We start from the raw sequence: 17,252 nt of genomic DNA on the forward strand, positions 1-17,252 counted from the left end.
GAGAAAGTTTCGTAGCCATTAGGAGGTCAAACTTGTCCGAAATAAACGATTAAAATACATAAACATTCGGCCGAATTTTCTGTGGGACCCCATCCGGGGTTTTCCGTCCACAAACCCTCATACATATCTGAAGTAATATCGGTCGGTATAGCAGAACATTTTGGATCTTGGTGTAAAAGTGAATGAAGATTATATAAGTTTGTGTGCAAGCGACAGTCTTGTAAAAATTGAACTTGTGGAGTCCTCGTATTACTATGAAGAAAAAAAAAAACAATTTTAGCGTCAGCATACATTTAAAGTTCTACATTAAGTATCTTTGGAAACATTTGGTAAATCAAAAGATATTGCGTGCATAATTTCGGTCATCCAAAGTCTATCACTTTGGGTACCAAATACATTTCCCCACCCTACTGTATCATCATAGCATACATTTAATTTTGTCATAATCCAAGATCCCACTCCAATCAGACGTTAGCAGCATATACATTTCCTTTCTATTATGAGGTATATTATTAAACAAATCCCAATACAAGCACCGGACAAAGCACTGGATTCTCATTGGCTCGTTCGCAGGATGTTGTTGACTGGCAAAGCCGCTGAATCACAAGACGCTGAGGAAAAAAATATATAGAAAAGTAAGAGGTAAAATAACGACGATAATTGTTTCAACTAAAGTCTTGCCAGTCCAGATTATTTACTGGTCTGCACCTTAACTGTCATCAAGAAACTGACAGATTAAACTTATATATCGCTGTCGTCTGTTACAATTGTGACCGAAATAGGCAACACAAAACAACGGGTCTTATTTAATCATCACAAAATAGGGTAGTAGGAATTTGTTTTATGACAGGCACAGATTGTGACATTACAGCGTACGACATTCAATCCGGATTGTATTGTATCACACCTTCAGGTTGATACCGTCCAAAAATATACTTTAGTATATATTTTGACCCGTGTACTTGGCGCATGTAAATATTGATCTTTGAAAGGAATATAGATGTATTTAGGTTCCACTGAAGCGAATAACTTAAATTTAAATGCATGTAGAACCAAATTCTAAAAATTTACACGTTACCGAAATAATCAGTCTTGAACACATACATGCCCAGTATAAATTTTGCTATATAAAAAAAAAAACGTTTTACAAATGTGATGCTAATCCACATAAAATATAATGCACAACTTCTCAGATTTTTGCACCATTTCATCATAATTGATATCAAACATTCTAACACAAGGCCTTTCCGATTGTACGATGTGGTCTATGTGCCCTTATACAGACCATTTTCTCTCTCAAAAAGAAATATATGAACAGCTGAATAAATTGAATTTTTGAGAGCATCTGATTATTTAAAATTTCTTTACTAACTTCATTCATTTTGTATTAAAATTTATATTAGGTACGCAAACTCAGCTGAAATGACAAAATTAAGTAGAATTGGACAACTATTATGTGAATATTTCATATTTTTGCTTTGTCAGATTCCTGAAAATGTCTACTAGTGCAGACAAGTGTTCCAAGGTAAGTTTGTTTTAATACTTCATGTTCAATTTTAATTAGTATATAGGCCAAGTCTGTCTAGTGTCTCATTATAAATTCATGCCATTAAAATTCATCCTTTGAGAAAAAGTAATGATTTTTGCTGCATTTTTACAACCCTGATCATTTTGTCAGTTCCATGAACATTCTATTTATAACAACTTGTAACATATTTTATTGTTCAAAAGTTGTTGCATGGGATTTATTTTAAAAATAGGTTAGTATATGTATGGGTATCATGTTCTTGACATACTAGAACATAGGATTGCAGTAGAGTTTTTTTGTTTTGAGAGAGACTTTCAGTAAAGAATTCATTAAAGAATGGATTGTCAGGTAGGCTGGGTAAAATCACTCACTAAAAGAGCTGTAGGGTGCTGAAAACAATTTGTAAATTAGTTGGTGATGATACATTCATATATTTATAACATGGTTTTTCTATGTATAATTTTTTTAAAATAATTGAAAACAAAATATAATGCACTGATCAGCAATAATGTTTTCCCTTTTCCAAAACTTTCCTATAGTTATGGTTACATTTTTGTTCATTAAGTAATTACTGTAGAATATGTCTTTATGTCAACATTGTTGAAATTTATTTTGCTGGATAAGGCAAATCAGACACTGGCTGAAAATGAAATGATTATCGTTAAGGTGGGTGATCATTATGCCGGTGTGAACTTTCTATTTTCATTTCTGGTCTTTAGCCATACAGTATTTTATTCTTTTAGTGAAAAATAGTCTGAGATCGCAGCATAAGATTAAATTTTGAATGGCACATAAACTATACAACTTAATGAACAAATACAAATGTGACTTTCAGTTAATAAAAGCTGAGTACCTCTATGAAGATTCTGTTTTGACAGATAATATGCATTATAAATTTGTTTCATTTTTAGCCTGTACAATACAAATGTAGAACAGAGTGGTACAGAGATCCTATCTCTCTTGACGGCACCGTACCATACGACCTTGATAAAATTCCATTGAGGAGGAGACGTCATGTTAAGAGGGAGACAATATCTCCACATGCAACTAGAACAAACAGTTCAGAAATATCAGCCATATTGGAACCGTCACAGGTATATATATATATATATATATATCTCATCTATTGTTTAGTTGCTCAGAAGGGGGCCCCCAGTGGTCTAAAGCGCTCACCAATACAGATCACTGCCGTCTCACCTCTGTCTGCGTGGGTTTGAGTCCAAGGTTTGGCTAGAGTGGGTACGTGGGAAAGCCTGCCAGTAGCTTCTCATGGGTTGGTGGTTCTTCCCTGGGTTTTCCAGAGTTCTTCCTCCACCAGTTATACTGGCTGCCATGTATAGCCTATATTGTGCTGAAAAATGGCATTAAACCCTAAAACAGCTACAAAAACAACAACAATTGCTCAGAAATGTTGCAGTCATTAATTGTTAAGTTCATCTGAACTTGTTACATGTTGTTTCCTTGTCTCACATGATTTTCTTTTCTTTATAAATATTCAAAATAGAGGTGAGTGTAAGGCATCCCTGTCCAATGGACACACAGAATTATGTTTCCAAATATTTGTTTATTCATCATTTTATCCTTTACATGCTTGAGCCATATGCTTTGTTTAATCAAATTTATATGTAACACTTGCAAATCATTTCCAGACCTTTATCTTAGGAGACATTCCTATTACACCAGATGATGAGGATGAAGGATGGCTTTACAGGCACACATTGAAACATGAGCATGCCTATCAAGAATTGGATGAGAGAATGAAGGTTTTTGCAGTGGCTGGATGGGATGATAGTAAGAAGACTCTACAAGTAGGTTTTACTCCTAGAATATTGGTTGCATTTCATTGTTCTAGAAATAGTTCTTTTGTAATACTATTATCAGTGTTGTCTCTGTTAATAAATTATGTAATAAATTAGAGGGACCTTATTATAGTGTACCCAGCTGTACTGATAATTAAATTGCTTATGTACAAGGTGAAATACAAAATGTTTTCAATTAAATCTGTCTTAAGTAATCAATTTATGGAATGCAAAAATTACGGCAACATGTGATAGGTAGGTATTTAATGGTGGTTGATTTCAACAGAAATTTTGGTGTATATGACTGTGATTGACATGTAGCAGTGCCCTTCCTGTTTTTAAAACAAATATTCAAGATGTATGTTATATACACTGATTTATTCTCATATATAATGCCATTAAACTTTACTTAAATGCATGGATTTTTGTTAGAGAAGATAAGCAATAATGCAGTGGATTGCATTTTTTTGCCAAACCACAGAACAATTTGGCCCTTCAGTGTGAAACTATCATGCTCAAACTGCCTCACTATGTGCTTCCTTTATACATTTTTTTCAAAAGGGACAACCTGATGATCTGTATTCAGGTTGTTTTAAGTACATTTATAGGTTCATTTTTCATTCTGATTTCAAGTGAAGGACATATTTTATAACTTGTTCATTTTCTGCACCAATTGATGATTTCATGAAGCTCTTATAATGCTTGTAATTGCCACCATGATTATGGAATGCAACAGTTGATTTTTACACAGTGACAAATTTATATGTACATATACTTGAAGGTACATTGTAATATTTGGCAGAAAAGTTACTTAAGTTATTTCTACCCAATTTACTGTTTACAGAATGAGTTATTAAGGTTTATTGTATGATGTAGATTGTTCATTGTTGTTGGATAAAGCTTCTTTATTTTTAATTTTGAAATAGTTTTATTAGATTTGAACAATTGTTTTTTTAAATAATTAGAATTTAGTCAGGTTTGGTACTGCATTTGTGACAGGGTCCCCAGGTGACCAAGTGGTCTTAAGTGCTCACCTTTACAGACCACTATTTTGTCACCTCTCTGCGTGGTTTTGAGTATTGTGCTCAATCTGTGTGATTATGTGAGAAAGATGACACTACTTTCTCTTGGCTGGTGGTTCTTACTGGGTTTTCTTAAATTCTTCCTCCATCAGTTGTACTGGCAGCCATGTGTGTCCTATCTTGAACAGAGAGATGGTGTTGAACACAAAACGGCAACACAGAGTGACACCTGTCAACAAGAATGGGTTAAATGACTCAATCTTTTATGATGCGAAAAAACAAATGCAAATCTGGTATGAAACTTGTGTAGATTACAAGTTAAATACACATATAAATAAAGTCCATAAAAGTATGTACTATTATTGAAAAGATTAATTATGCTATTATGAGCTTCCATGATTACTATTAAATCTTTATCCATAGAGGTCTCTGCCAGTATTGATCAACATCTGTCAAGATACATGTAATGAAGAAGTTTTGTTAACCTGCAGCTGTGACTTGGGACGGGTTTCTTTTTGCAACCTTTTACATCGTGGTCATTCCAGACAAGGTGCAGAACTTCCCTCATATCTCAGAATATTCTTATAAGTAAAGTTTTCTTATATATATATATATATATATATATATATATATATATATATATATATATATATATATATATATATATATATATATTTTTTTTTTTTTTCATCCAGTACTGATAAAATGATTTTTACTAAAGTAAACAATGTGGAATTAAATGTTACAATAAACCTTATTTGAATCACCACAATATAATTCATTAAATATAAGATATAAGATACTTTTAAGCATTTGTAATTATTGTTGCATTTATTAACATAATGTAATACATTTAATTTTGTTCTGCCTACAAAGAAACTATCAGTACTAGTAGATACATAAATTCAATTTCTTACAATTTTATTCATGAACATACCATAAATTAATTAGTTAATAAATCTAATACTTAGGTAATACTGAGTCTTTTGAGGATTTTAGCATTGTACAATATTTTTGCTTTGTTTATTACGTCAAGCTTATATAAGGATAATGACTTGTTAAAAAAAAACACAGATGAAGAATTCTCATTCTGTTATCATGAGCTGTAACATGTTAAGATATTGAATTAAGTCCAATTCTTTAAATTCATTACATGCATTGTGTTAGGACTTTTTTCCAACCATTAGATTTATTACTTTCAGATATAGATTCTTTGCATCCACCCTGCATCCATATCAATGCTTTTAGAGCTGTGTTTAATGAACAACCAGTTTATACAAGTTTAAGCACAGAAGGTAATTAATAGTAAACTTTTTCTGAAACTGTAAAGAAGGTTCTGGAACCCTGAGTGGCAAAGTGGTCTAAAGCACTCACTGTTACGGATCACCGTCATCTCACCTCTTTATGTGTGGGTTTGAGTCTCGGGCTTGGCCAACAGGCACATGAGAAAGTTTCTAAGTAGCTTCTCAGTGGTTGTTGAATCTTCCATGTGTTCTCCAGGTTCTTCCTTCAGCAGTTATACTGGCCGCCATAGCCTATCATGTGCCAAAAAATGGGATTAAACCCCATAACAAAATGAAAACAGCAAAGAAAGTTCCATATACAAAGATTAAAACTGCATATGTTGTCTATTATTCTTTACCTCACTATTATACCAGCCTTAATAAATGTAAAATAATTTTCTTGTTTGTCTAATATCTTGTATTCATGGTTCATTACAATGTTTCATATTGTCTTTTTCTGCAAATAAATATACTTCAGATTATATTCCTCATGTGTATTTTATGTTCATGCATTTATTCTATGAAAGTGATCAAGAGTACATAATTTGTTAATCTTTTCACAGGTAGTCACAAATGTTTCCCTTTTTTCATTAATGGATGCTATCTATAACATTATTCATTTTTGTTCATTAACTTCTTTACATCAGTGTTAAAATATTATACTCTAACAGATTGAGAGAAAGCTGTAATAACTTCTTTGCAGTCATCAGAAAGATCAATGTCCAAAATATGTTAATTGAGTTTACCAATTGTGCATTATGTTTTGTCACATACTAACCAATTATGATGCTGTTTTTTTAGAGTTCTGAGCCCTTGGTCTTGCTACCTGCTTTGTTATCAACATTGAATGAACTATTGTAAATTATGCTGTTGAAAAACTAACATTTCATGGCATGTTTCTGAAAGAAGCTCTTTGAGTATATCCTAGCCATTGTCATTTAGTACTCATTTTACAGCTATGTTTTACAGTCTATTTAATTATTACATGAGTATCATATTATTTAGTATTATGTCCTAATCTTTGTATCTGCAATATGTCTCATAACACCCCATGATGTCACAGATGACATCACAATATTATGTACAGCACAGATGCAATGTCTGGCTTTTGTGTATTACATCAGTCGTTTTACGAAACTGATTTTTCATCATGTCACAAATGTGTAGAAGAAATTAGCTTGAAATTTTGAATAATCTATATATTTTACTTAAATTTTTCGCCCATGAGATGAAATATAACTTATTCACTCATAGCAAGCAAAGTTTCTTTTTCATTTTTAATCAAACATATTGACTAGCAAGGTTTATTATGGTACAAAGGCTTTTTACTGGATATTACATGATGTGCATGGTTTCTTGTTTATGTTTGGCTGTGGTTTGTGACTATTGGCACAGAAAATATAAGCAGTTATGGTGTTGGATTTTAACTTTGTATGTGGACATAAGGCATCCATCAATACCACTTGGCCATGTATGTATCTAAGAACAACTTTGAATTTTGAGTTTATCTTCTTATCGACTTGGCAGTGAAATAATTGCAGTTGGCTCCAGTGAATTATCACAATTATTCTGCATGGAAAATTCAGTAATTACAGACTATTATAACATAAACCCTTATGTTTTTTTTTGTTTCAGTTGAAATTTATGAATATTATTGAACAGTTTCAATCTCTAGCTTGCCTATACTCACAAAAGATTGAAACTTTTCAAATCATTTGATAACTTCTTATTTGACACTTATACTTTTGTAACATTCTCTATATATGCTTTCAGATGACCATGCTTACTTTGAGCAATCCTTCAGGGAATCTGATGTAAGTATTCTACATTCAATTAAATTGCTAATTATAATTTGTGTCATTATTTCATATGTGTCTGCAGTCATTTTATATACTATTTTTGGTACATGTTTCTTTGACCTGTCATATTATTTGTTTTCTTTGTTTCCTGACTAGGTTTTAAATCATTATGCTTGTGTTCCATTGTCACAGTTTCATAAGGTATTTTGCTGCAGGTACTTACATGCTGCAGCATTAACTGAAACTTCACCATTTGCTATTTTCATGACATGGTGCATCATTTGAGCTTAAGACTCAATTTTACATTTTACACACCAATTAAGAGAGTTTCATGCTTTATTTACTATAACATTGGTAACAGTTATTCATATTCCAAAGACCATTATGAAAAACAAATAATCTGTTTTGACTTAAATCTTTACATATTGTTAATGATATAATTTAACCTGAATACAAAATAGTTTGGTGGCATCTATTTGAATGATACCTTGGTCATTATGCTTTCCATTGCATGACATTTCATTTGTATGCCTTGAGATTATTACACATGTTACATATTTTCAATTTATTATGTTGTATTAGCATGGATAATAGTAGGCATGTAATGAATGAATAAATTATTGTCATTATTAAGAAACAATGATATAAAATGATTTCTTTGACATTATAATCATACTACTTGACAAATTATCAATGACTCAGTGTGAACTCAACATCATCACATATTGTATTATTTCATTTTGAATTCCATATTGAGCACATGCTATCTGATGTAGTATTTCCAAATAATCAATGAACAGTAAATGTCTTTTACATGTCTCTGTTTTGCTGCAGTTTTTCAGCTGAAATTCAAATATATCTATTACTTATTTAATCATATATTTACAGTGTGCAGCTATACAAGAGATTTTTTTTGCTCCAAACTGTTTTGCAGTTCATGTACCGTTACATGGTTATGCTGTAATAACAGTTAGAAACAAGTCACTGTTCTGCCTTCAGTGTAAAAAAATATGTCTACATGTGCACAGGGTGGAGAACCTTATTACCGACAGTTTGGACAAAGACATGCCAGATAGTGTGGATCGTATACTTGAATTGTTGGCGTATAAACCAGAGTACAGCCAGTACATGCTAAAAGTAGTATCTAGTAAGAAAATTCCATTTAACCCAGATGAAAACATGAAAACAAAACTATGGCAAAATCCAAAGAATTTATTTCCTGCAGCTGCTGGTATCCTTCAAGCCATACCATTAGATTTACATTGCCCTAAATGCAGTGGTCAACTCCATAATGAGTGCGTAGCTGAAATTAAGCAGTCCACACTCTTCACAAGATATGGTTGTATGCAAGTACAGTGTAAGTATTAACTAAAGGTAATTAATTGTCATTCAGATGTGTAACTGTTACTTGTATATTTTATTTTACAGCTTCAATATCATGTATAAAAATTGCTTATATACCTAAGGAAAATACTGCACATAAAATATTATCAGGACACATCAAAGTTGATGGACATTCTGTTTGAATTGAATTATTAGTTAAGCAACTCAAATTACAAAAATACTCTCTTCTAAGAATAATGGAAGGATCAGTAAAATCATGAATTGTGAATCATTTATCTTTTTCTTTAAAACTACAGGTTTTATTCCATGTGAATTGGTTTTACATTCACAATCATAACAGTATAGTCTCATTTATATAAACAGTGTGCATCTGCCAGTTGGTTTTATAGAATGACCATTCAGGAACCATTCTTTCAAATATTTGTAAATTGCAAGCACATCCTTGATGCTGGTTTTTGTCGTCAACACACCTCAAATCTTATTCTATGCAATTATGCCTATGGATTGTGTTGTTTGCATGGAAGAATATAATGATCATAGATGACCTTTCAAAATAGAATTAAAAATCAATCTCCTTTCATTGAATCGCGTTTGGAAGTTTAGGGATTTTAAAAAAAAATCATCTTGCAATAAAGTTAATGATGGCACCTTTTGATAATAACAGTACCACCCTGATTGAATAGTATTAATATTATTTCAATAGATCCACTTCTGTGAACAAGATCCAGATATTCCGAATATAATAAACTCTCCTTTGCATCATGTTTACAACAGAATAACCTCCTATGTTTCAGTATTATTTTCTTCATGGTGAAAATATCTTGTCTGTAGGCTTGTGTGAACAGCTTTGAAAAATAAATGCTACAAAAAACTCACATTGAATATGAAATGAAAAGCAGTGTTCAAATTCCATATTCTAACTTGACAATGCTTGTTTGAAAATGTGACATGTAAGATAGCTGTTCTAAGGCTGTTCTATAATAGCACCAATTAGTTAGAACCAAATTACATAGAAATAATTTGATTATTGTAACAAAAACTGAGTGTATGTGTTTGGAAATTCTGAATGCTGAATTGCGTAGTCATTTTCAGAAATCAAGATGTTGATATTGTGCTAACTGTAGCTTTGTTTTATGTGGTCATTTATTATCAGATGATGTTATTAATTTTAACTTTAAACCACAATTGGGCAATAGAGACAGTTCCAGTGTTGTAACTACCTCACAATGGGCCCCACAGGTATCTTTTTTTGTACTGGTCCACCCCTTTACTGTCAATTATTTTTTTCCTGGTTGGGCCATGCCCCCAGGTCGACTGGGTCCCACAGCTTGACTGTACCTGCTACCACTGTAGTTACATCACTTGACTGTTATTTTTATCTTATATCACATTGACTTTAACTTCATTCACTTTTTCATTCTTTTTTTTTTGTTTCTTTTTTTTTTTTGTTTTCAGGCTTTTTTAGATTGTGCTCAATTCCAGATTGTGATGGAAAGCTTCAGTATGATGGGCAAACGGAATGTGTACTCAATATGGAACGTTTCTTTGTACATTATGATGTGTTGAGAGATTTCATGTTCCAGTTTATTTATTCTAGGTATATATTGCTGGGTCAAAAATTATCAATATTTTTTATATTTGAGGCATTCCTATCCATTTTATTGGCAAATTAGGTACATATGTACTTTGACACTATTGGTGCTGGCATGGTATTAAGGAATCTATTCTATTTTCTTTCATTAAACACTGCTATATCAGACAAAAATAGATTTTTACTCAAGGACATTGAGTCTTAATATTTATTTACTGCTCATCTTTCAAGACAGCATATAAAATATGTATTTATGCAATCACCTATATATAAATTATAAGGAAATAATTGTATATTTGGATTTTCTTTTTTTTAATTTACTGTTTTGAATTCTGGGCATTATACTATAACCCAGTTGTAATATATTTCCAAGCATGATGGAATAATGCTCACATTTTAAATTGTTGATCCTGATTTATAAATATTTTTGTTTAAGATTATTATTATTAATTAATACTTAATTATTGATTATTAATTTCTAATTGCTACCTAAGAATTTGTATGAATTCATTCATGTTTGTTGCACACTTAATTAAGAATGTTGTTTCCTGAATTTGTAATATTTACTTACTCAAAACTTTTTTCTTCAGGTGCACCATGTATGCATTTTACAGTGTGTGGGCTTTGCATCAGCAGGATGCTGGAAATGTTGACTTTCATAAAATGTTTCCATACACCTACTTTCGATTGAGTTGGTTTTCATTTCTTGGTCTATTAGATGTCAACTATGAAGATGGCTTCATATGCATGAATGACATGTGTAGGAGAACACCAAATGTTTTAATATGTGACGGCACCTCACTGGCTTACAGAAAGGTTCATGCTGCGGCCAATGATGGTTACCTAGAAGATAATGGGCCCATTTTATCTGGCAGATGAGTATGACATAGTTGGAGAAAACTTAAGTATCTTGTTGGGATGTATAATGTTGATCATTTTAAAACAAAACACCTAACAAATATCACAGCCTCTTATTTAGCTTATTTATAGTAGGTTGTTACAACAGTATTGACAAGAAATAAAATATTGAACAGGTATATTTTTCATCATTCCTGTTATTCATCAATCAGTATAACCATCTTAGATCTCATTAGCTGCAGACATTATCACTGTATAAATAGAGAACCATAGTAGGTCAGTTTTTAGAATTTGGTTTTTGTAATACAAGGGTCATGTTTCGTTACCTGCCCAGACCACCCTGGGTTTGAAGCATCTGTATGTCCTTACTAAATTTGTTTTGCTACTGTATATCCTCTACACAGTATAGCCATTAATATGATAAAAGTGCCATAACAAAAATGCAAAGGATCTATTTCCCCTCAGAATGTTATATATTGGAATGAGAAGTGTCTCTGAAAAGCAGATTCCAGATCCACAGAAAGTTCACAATTATTTTTATTTGTTTTCTTAATTGTCTGTGCACAAGTATTTCCTTTTTATGACATATACAGCTTATAATTATGTTTATACATAAATGATTTAAATGTATGAACAAAGTTAAAAATTATAATTAGATATGTCTTTTTCTTTCCTGCGACATCTCTGAACTTAGTTATATGAACTGCATAATATTTTGGGGTCATTTTGACCCTTCATAACATAACGTAGGAAGCACGCCCTAAACACCTCAACTATTAATACCATGATCTTGAAAATCTCTCTTGATACATGATTTCTACTAACAACCTCTATAAGCAGCATAGAACATCTCCCCCCCCCCCTTTTTTAAGAACATTTTGAAAAAAAAGAAAAAAATCGCAAAAATAAATCACAAGAAACACCAGGCAAATGCAACAAGAAACCAGCAATGTAAAGCAAGCAAGACCGTTCCCAAGCGCTACTTCTAGCTAATGACAGCCAACCATTCAACTGTAAGGGACCTTTATGGACCCACATATTGAGACCAAACTATCAGGGTTCCTTGAATCCATAAAAGCCTGGGGGAGGTGGCACCATTCCCTTCCCCAGGAACAAGTAGCAGGCTGCGGTGCAGTCAGAAAAAAGTGGCACATGCACAATTGTGCGCATGCCACTATAATTAAACTCAACAACAACAACAACAACCCTTCATTTATTTATCATGGCTTTTTTTACTCATAAATTGGGTATAGGAATGTTTGCATCTTGCTTGCATTGTGTGGATCAGTTATCTCCTGTGCAGCAAGCTTGCATGCTAACCAGATGTATATCTATTCTATTAGTGGACTAGGCCCTGATTCGTATGCAAATTAAATGTTACAATTACAGGTATTTATGCCATCTTGATATGTTATGAAGTGGCATACATGTCATTGTACAGATTTTACGGTTTGAACATAATAATTTTTTCATAGACTCTGTTTTTATCATCCTACTAGTCACAAGGATAGGGTATTCATTGACAGTAAACCAACCCGGGAAATGCTTTTCAGCTATGTGAAAGGAAATTTAGAGGATTTTGATGCCATGAACTCCTTGCTTGTGAAACACCAGCCGTCATTGCTTCCATTCATGGAGTATGTTAGGCAAATAGGTTTGTTTAAGTAACTATTTATCACAAACAGTTTTGTAACATTTGCAACAATTCATTAAAAAACACAATTTATTACAAGTTCACTGCACCGATTTATATTCAAGACATGGCACAAAATCATTCTGACTTTCTAAAGTTTTGTATGCCACATTTATTTCTCATTTTTATTGTGTCCAGAATACTAAATTATTGGATTCAATTTGAATTGATTGTGCCCATATTCATAGAATTTTTTAGTATATGCCAGTGTTTTTTATGTTTAGCATATATCCAGCAATTCACAGAAGATGAGACTATGTACCCAGTTTTTAATAAAAATTAGCTCTTTAGAAGGTAATATACATTTATTTTTAATGCCTCCACTGCTTTGATCCATATCAATGAACAAAATTAGAATGACACTAGTGGTGATACATCATTTTCAGTGGTTTGTGGCAAAATTGATGCCATTTTGTTGACCCTGTCTGACGAAGAAGTTTGCTTTAATGACAAAATTTAAGTATGTATTATTATGTTAAATATGTTTTGTGTAGCAGACAAATCTAAACCAAAATGTCATCTTTCCATTTTTCTCAGGAAGCACTGACAAATGCCCTGAAGAATATTCAAAACTGATTAAGCTGTTGGCCAGCCCATCCCCAGTATGTGGCACTTTTCATTATACCTTCATTGATTTGTTAGAGAAAATATTGGAACAAGATAAGATAACTTTGCCACAAATGAAGGTGCTCCAAGAACACTGTCCTGTGCTCTTTGATATGCTGCAAACTATAGATGATATTCCTTCATTCCTGAAAACAGCACTGAGGGAGGTAATCTGCAAGGTCAAGACAACTTTTGCAAATCACAAGGGTCAAGATACAGGGCTTCCAATGGGACCTGCATCCAGAGATGCCTTTTATCCAGTTCTGCCAGAAGTGTGTAAGAGGGGAAAATATCAATTGGATGGCAAGAAATGGGAGGTACCATTTTGCAGCAAGAAACATGGAAGGCATCCTACACTGTTACCAGGAATATTTACTGTCTTTTGCCAACATGGTATGATGTCATGTGCTTGATTTATTGATGAGTTAATGTTTATCCTTTGTTTCTAATAACAGTTATATTTTGTTACCAAATTGAAGTGAGTTCTTTTACTTGACATTTCTCATCATATGCGAGATTGGCTTAAGTGATAATAACAAAATTTATATTCTACAAATTTAGTTCTTGAAAATTATATTTTTTGATTGTTTATCCATTGTTGCTGAATTTGTTCTACATGAATAGTAAAATGCTTGATTTTTACTGTTTTATATTGAAATACAGTAATATCAGATTTGTTCAGTGCATTGGGGTGTGTGATTTGAATTCTTAACATAGCTTAAACAATTTGTCAGTCATATTGCTTTGATGTCTACAGCGTGGCAGTTTATAGTGATGTCTAGCACTTTGTCATCATACTGCAAACATCAAACATGTGACATCACACCCTGTCACATTATCATGACACCAGGCTGACCAGTCCTAACACTGTCCTCTTAGTGCTGAGTACCAAGTGAGGTGACTGTATGTACCATTTTTATGTCTTTGGTATGACTCGGCTTGGTTTCAAACCCGCTTCCAATGCATATCCTCTAACAACTTAGGCCCCCTCAACCTTCCTTCAGTGCAGTGAGAATATTTTGTCAGTAATTTAACTGACAGAGTGGTACTGCTGACAAGAGGTAAATAATTTTCCATGTAATTGGATTACAGCCTTGTAGATAAGGATTAAGGTTGTTAATAGTTATTTCAGTCATAAAGAGAGTCTTACCAACAACAATTTAGCATCGCCAGTATTATAGATATTAATATGGTAAAATCATTCAAACACAGTACCTATGATCAGTGGTCTCACCACAATAGGCACATGATAGTCTTTTAGCATTTATATGTACCACATGCTTCTGTTGTATAAATGTCCCCAGTTTCTTTTTTCTATCCATATTTTATTTTGCACAATCATCTGTCAACATTTTTTAATATGCTGTGGGTTTTTTCAGGTATTTGCTATGGGTACCAGATCATGAAATCGATGGAGTCACCAAACATTCCATTCACATTCCTTAAAACAAGATTTGAAGGTTTTTAGCCTTTCTGATTATACATTTTGATTTCAATCTTTGATGTTTAAGATAAATACTTTTCTTAATAATGTTGGACTTTGTAGTGCATGTGTTGTATCTGAAAATTGTAATGATTTATTAAGAGTATTTGATGATATATTCAACACACAGGAGCTAAAGTTCATTTAAATTACATTAGTCACAATTAAAATTTATTACAATTGGACAAACTTATAAGTAAACAGGCTTTAATTATGTTGAACATACAGTGTGCTTTAGTTTTTTTAATAATATAATTAATTTATATGTGTTTACTTATGATAAGAAATTATGGTATCACAGTCACAAAGATAAATTAAATAGTGAAAAATCATGATCATGGTGATCTATAGTTGATGAAGGTGTCTTTCATTGGCTTCATTATTTTGTTTTCTTTTTGTTTCAGTTGCTCCAGAGGCAGTAATTTATGACAATGCCTGCAACTTGCATGCTTACTGTCTCAATAGAGATCCTGTTTTCTTTGCAAGGACACAGTTTGCAGTTGATGCTTTGCATTGGTTTAACCACACGGGTAATGCATTTCTACCTGTATGTTATTGCAGTTGTATGTTCTTCATTCTGATTTTGCTCATGTATTGATGATTTTTAGGGTTGGAAACTATAAAATGCATCACTATGTAAATGCATATCATTTAATTATATTTCTACAAATGTTTGTGCATATTCAGTCGCTTGACCTATTACAAGCAACGTATGTTTTTTCAGTTTTTTTGAATGAAGTTATAGTTGAGATGTTGTTGTTGATTATAAGAACTAGTTTCATACTTGCTTTAGTGCACACAGTTGACACCAAAACTTTCCAAAAGTTGGTAAGATTGCCATCATCTTCAAAATAAGTTGTATAACATTAAATCTGCATGTATCATTATTTTGTATGTTAAAATCTGTTAAGTTTGCAACTACTGGTAACAATAAACTTTGACATGTTTTTTATTTTTTTCACATCGTGATAGCATTGTTGCAGTTACTTGCATGTAGTTTAATTTTTTTGCAATAATATCATGAGAAAAGAGCATCATGGGATATCCAGGTGAGCACTCTCATCATTATTCATTTTGTTACACTTTTCATTTAAAAAAGTAATGGTCCTTGATTGATTGAAAACTCTGTCTTACCATTAAGAAAATCTTGTCAACTTTTAATTTTATATTTCTAAGGTAATTATTTCCTGTTTCCTACTTTCGGTACATTTATAAGCATATTTACTACCATTTTTTAGTTTTATTGATCAAATATTCTTTTATATGAACATTTTTGTTTCTTATATTTTAAAAGGTTAGAGCTTTATTTGTACATTTCAGGCTGCTCCATGGGATATGAATCAAAACTTTATCCCAAGTTCAAAAATGTCAACACCCAGATTGTGGAACAAAATAATTCCAAGTTGAAGAAGTTGAAGTCCTCGCTGTCATACATGACTCCACACAATTTTCATGCGTGCTTGCGTTTCTTTCTATGGAACTGCAACAGGGAAATGAAAGCTCATACTTAACTTTTGTTAAATATATGATGATTAACAGTGACATTTTCAATGATCATAATCTTTCAAAAGATTATTATTTAATGTGTACTGAGAAATTTTTAGCTCAGGAAACTGTACTGATTTGTATTGCAAATTAGGGTAAATTCTTTTGGCGTTTTATAGAGAAAAAAAATATGTGATTCATATGTGCTTGTGTTATAAGCAGATGTTTTAGTACAAAATAGTTCAGTTAAGATATCTAATTTGTAATGATGTATATGTAATGTTTTATGAAAGCCATCATTGCTGGAGAGATGTGTATAATGGCAGTCTTTTCCTATGTTTACACAGTAATGTGCATGTGGTCAGTTTCATCTGTTCTAACATTATTTTTTTTTTCTTAGACTTTTTGTTCTTTGTATAGTCGTTAGCATGAAATTGAATTTAGTAGAAGAATTCAAATATGAAACATATAAGTGTTATATATTTCTTTTGCCTTTCATAGTTGTCAAGGTAATTTTGTCAAATCTAGTCTTTGTTCATGGCACATGCAGTCCCTTTCTTGTATTTTTCCAGATTAATTTATCTACATGAGTAAATGTGACAAATGGTTTTAATGATATCAGTATTTCAGTAGACTATAAGTTTGTTTATTATGGTGATTGCCTTCTGAACTCTGTTTTGTAAGAGCTGTATTGTCATAGTGTATGAACCTTATGTTTTGCAAATATTTAATTACAATATATAAAATCTAAAAAATACAAA

The 17,252-nt window shown here is 32.1% G+C and overlaps 1 protein-coding gene across 9 annotated transcripts; it reads left to right on the forward strand.

The window, feature by feature from the left end:
* The first annotated feature begins 517 nt into the window (after positions 1-517).
* On the forward strand, positions 518-17,252 carry LOC149787251 (uncharacterized). 9 transcript variants are annotated; one of them, XM_089977752.1, is made up of 9 exons: positions 518-635; positions 1,486-1,525; positions 2,440-2,622; positions 3,178-3,336; positions 4,773-4,899; positions 5,552-5,644; positions 7,406-7,446; positions 8,320-8,788; positions 10,231-10,952. In XM_089977752.1, the coding sequence occupies exons 2-9, from the start codon at positions 1,496-1,498 to the stop codon at positions 10,446-10,448; spliced, it is 1,320 nt and encodes a 439-aa protein (XP_089833878.1). In that variant the 5' UTR covers positions 518-635; positions 1,486-1,495; the 3' UTR covers positions 10,449-10,952. The 9 variants fall into 9 exon arrangements, with proteins under 9 accessions (XP_089833878.1, XP_089833881.1, XP_089833877.1 ...); XM_089977755.1 differs by having other exon boundaries at positions 527-642; positions 10,258-10,953; XM_089977751.1 differs by having other exon boundaries at positions 531-642.

Source organism: Sinohyriopsis cumingii, chromosome 12 (genome assembly GCF_028554795.1).
Source record: "Sinohyriopsis cumingii isolate HCF-2022 chromosome 12, ASM2855479v2, whole genome shotgun sequence".
NCBI classification, from domain to species: domain Eukaryota; kingdom Metazoa; phylum Mollusca; class Bivalvia; order Unionida; family Unionidae; genus Sinohyriopsis; species Sinohyriopsis cumingii.

Bases quoted from the DNA above. Each gene is read 5' to 3' on its own strand.
- LOC149787251 (XM_089977752.1), top strand. From the start codon at position 1,496: ATGTCTACTAGTGCAGACAAGTGTTCCAAG. The intron at 5,645-7,405 runs GTAATTAATAGT...ATATGCTTTCAG, and splicing joins TACAAGTTTAAGCACAGAAG to ATGACCATGCTTACTTTGAG. The intron at 8,789-10,230 runs GTAAGTATTAAC...TTTTGTTTTCAG, and splicing joins TGGTTGTATGCAAGTACAGT to GCTTTTTTAGATTGTGCTCA.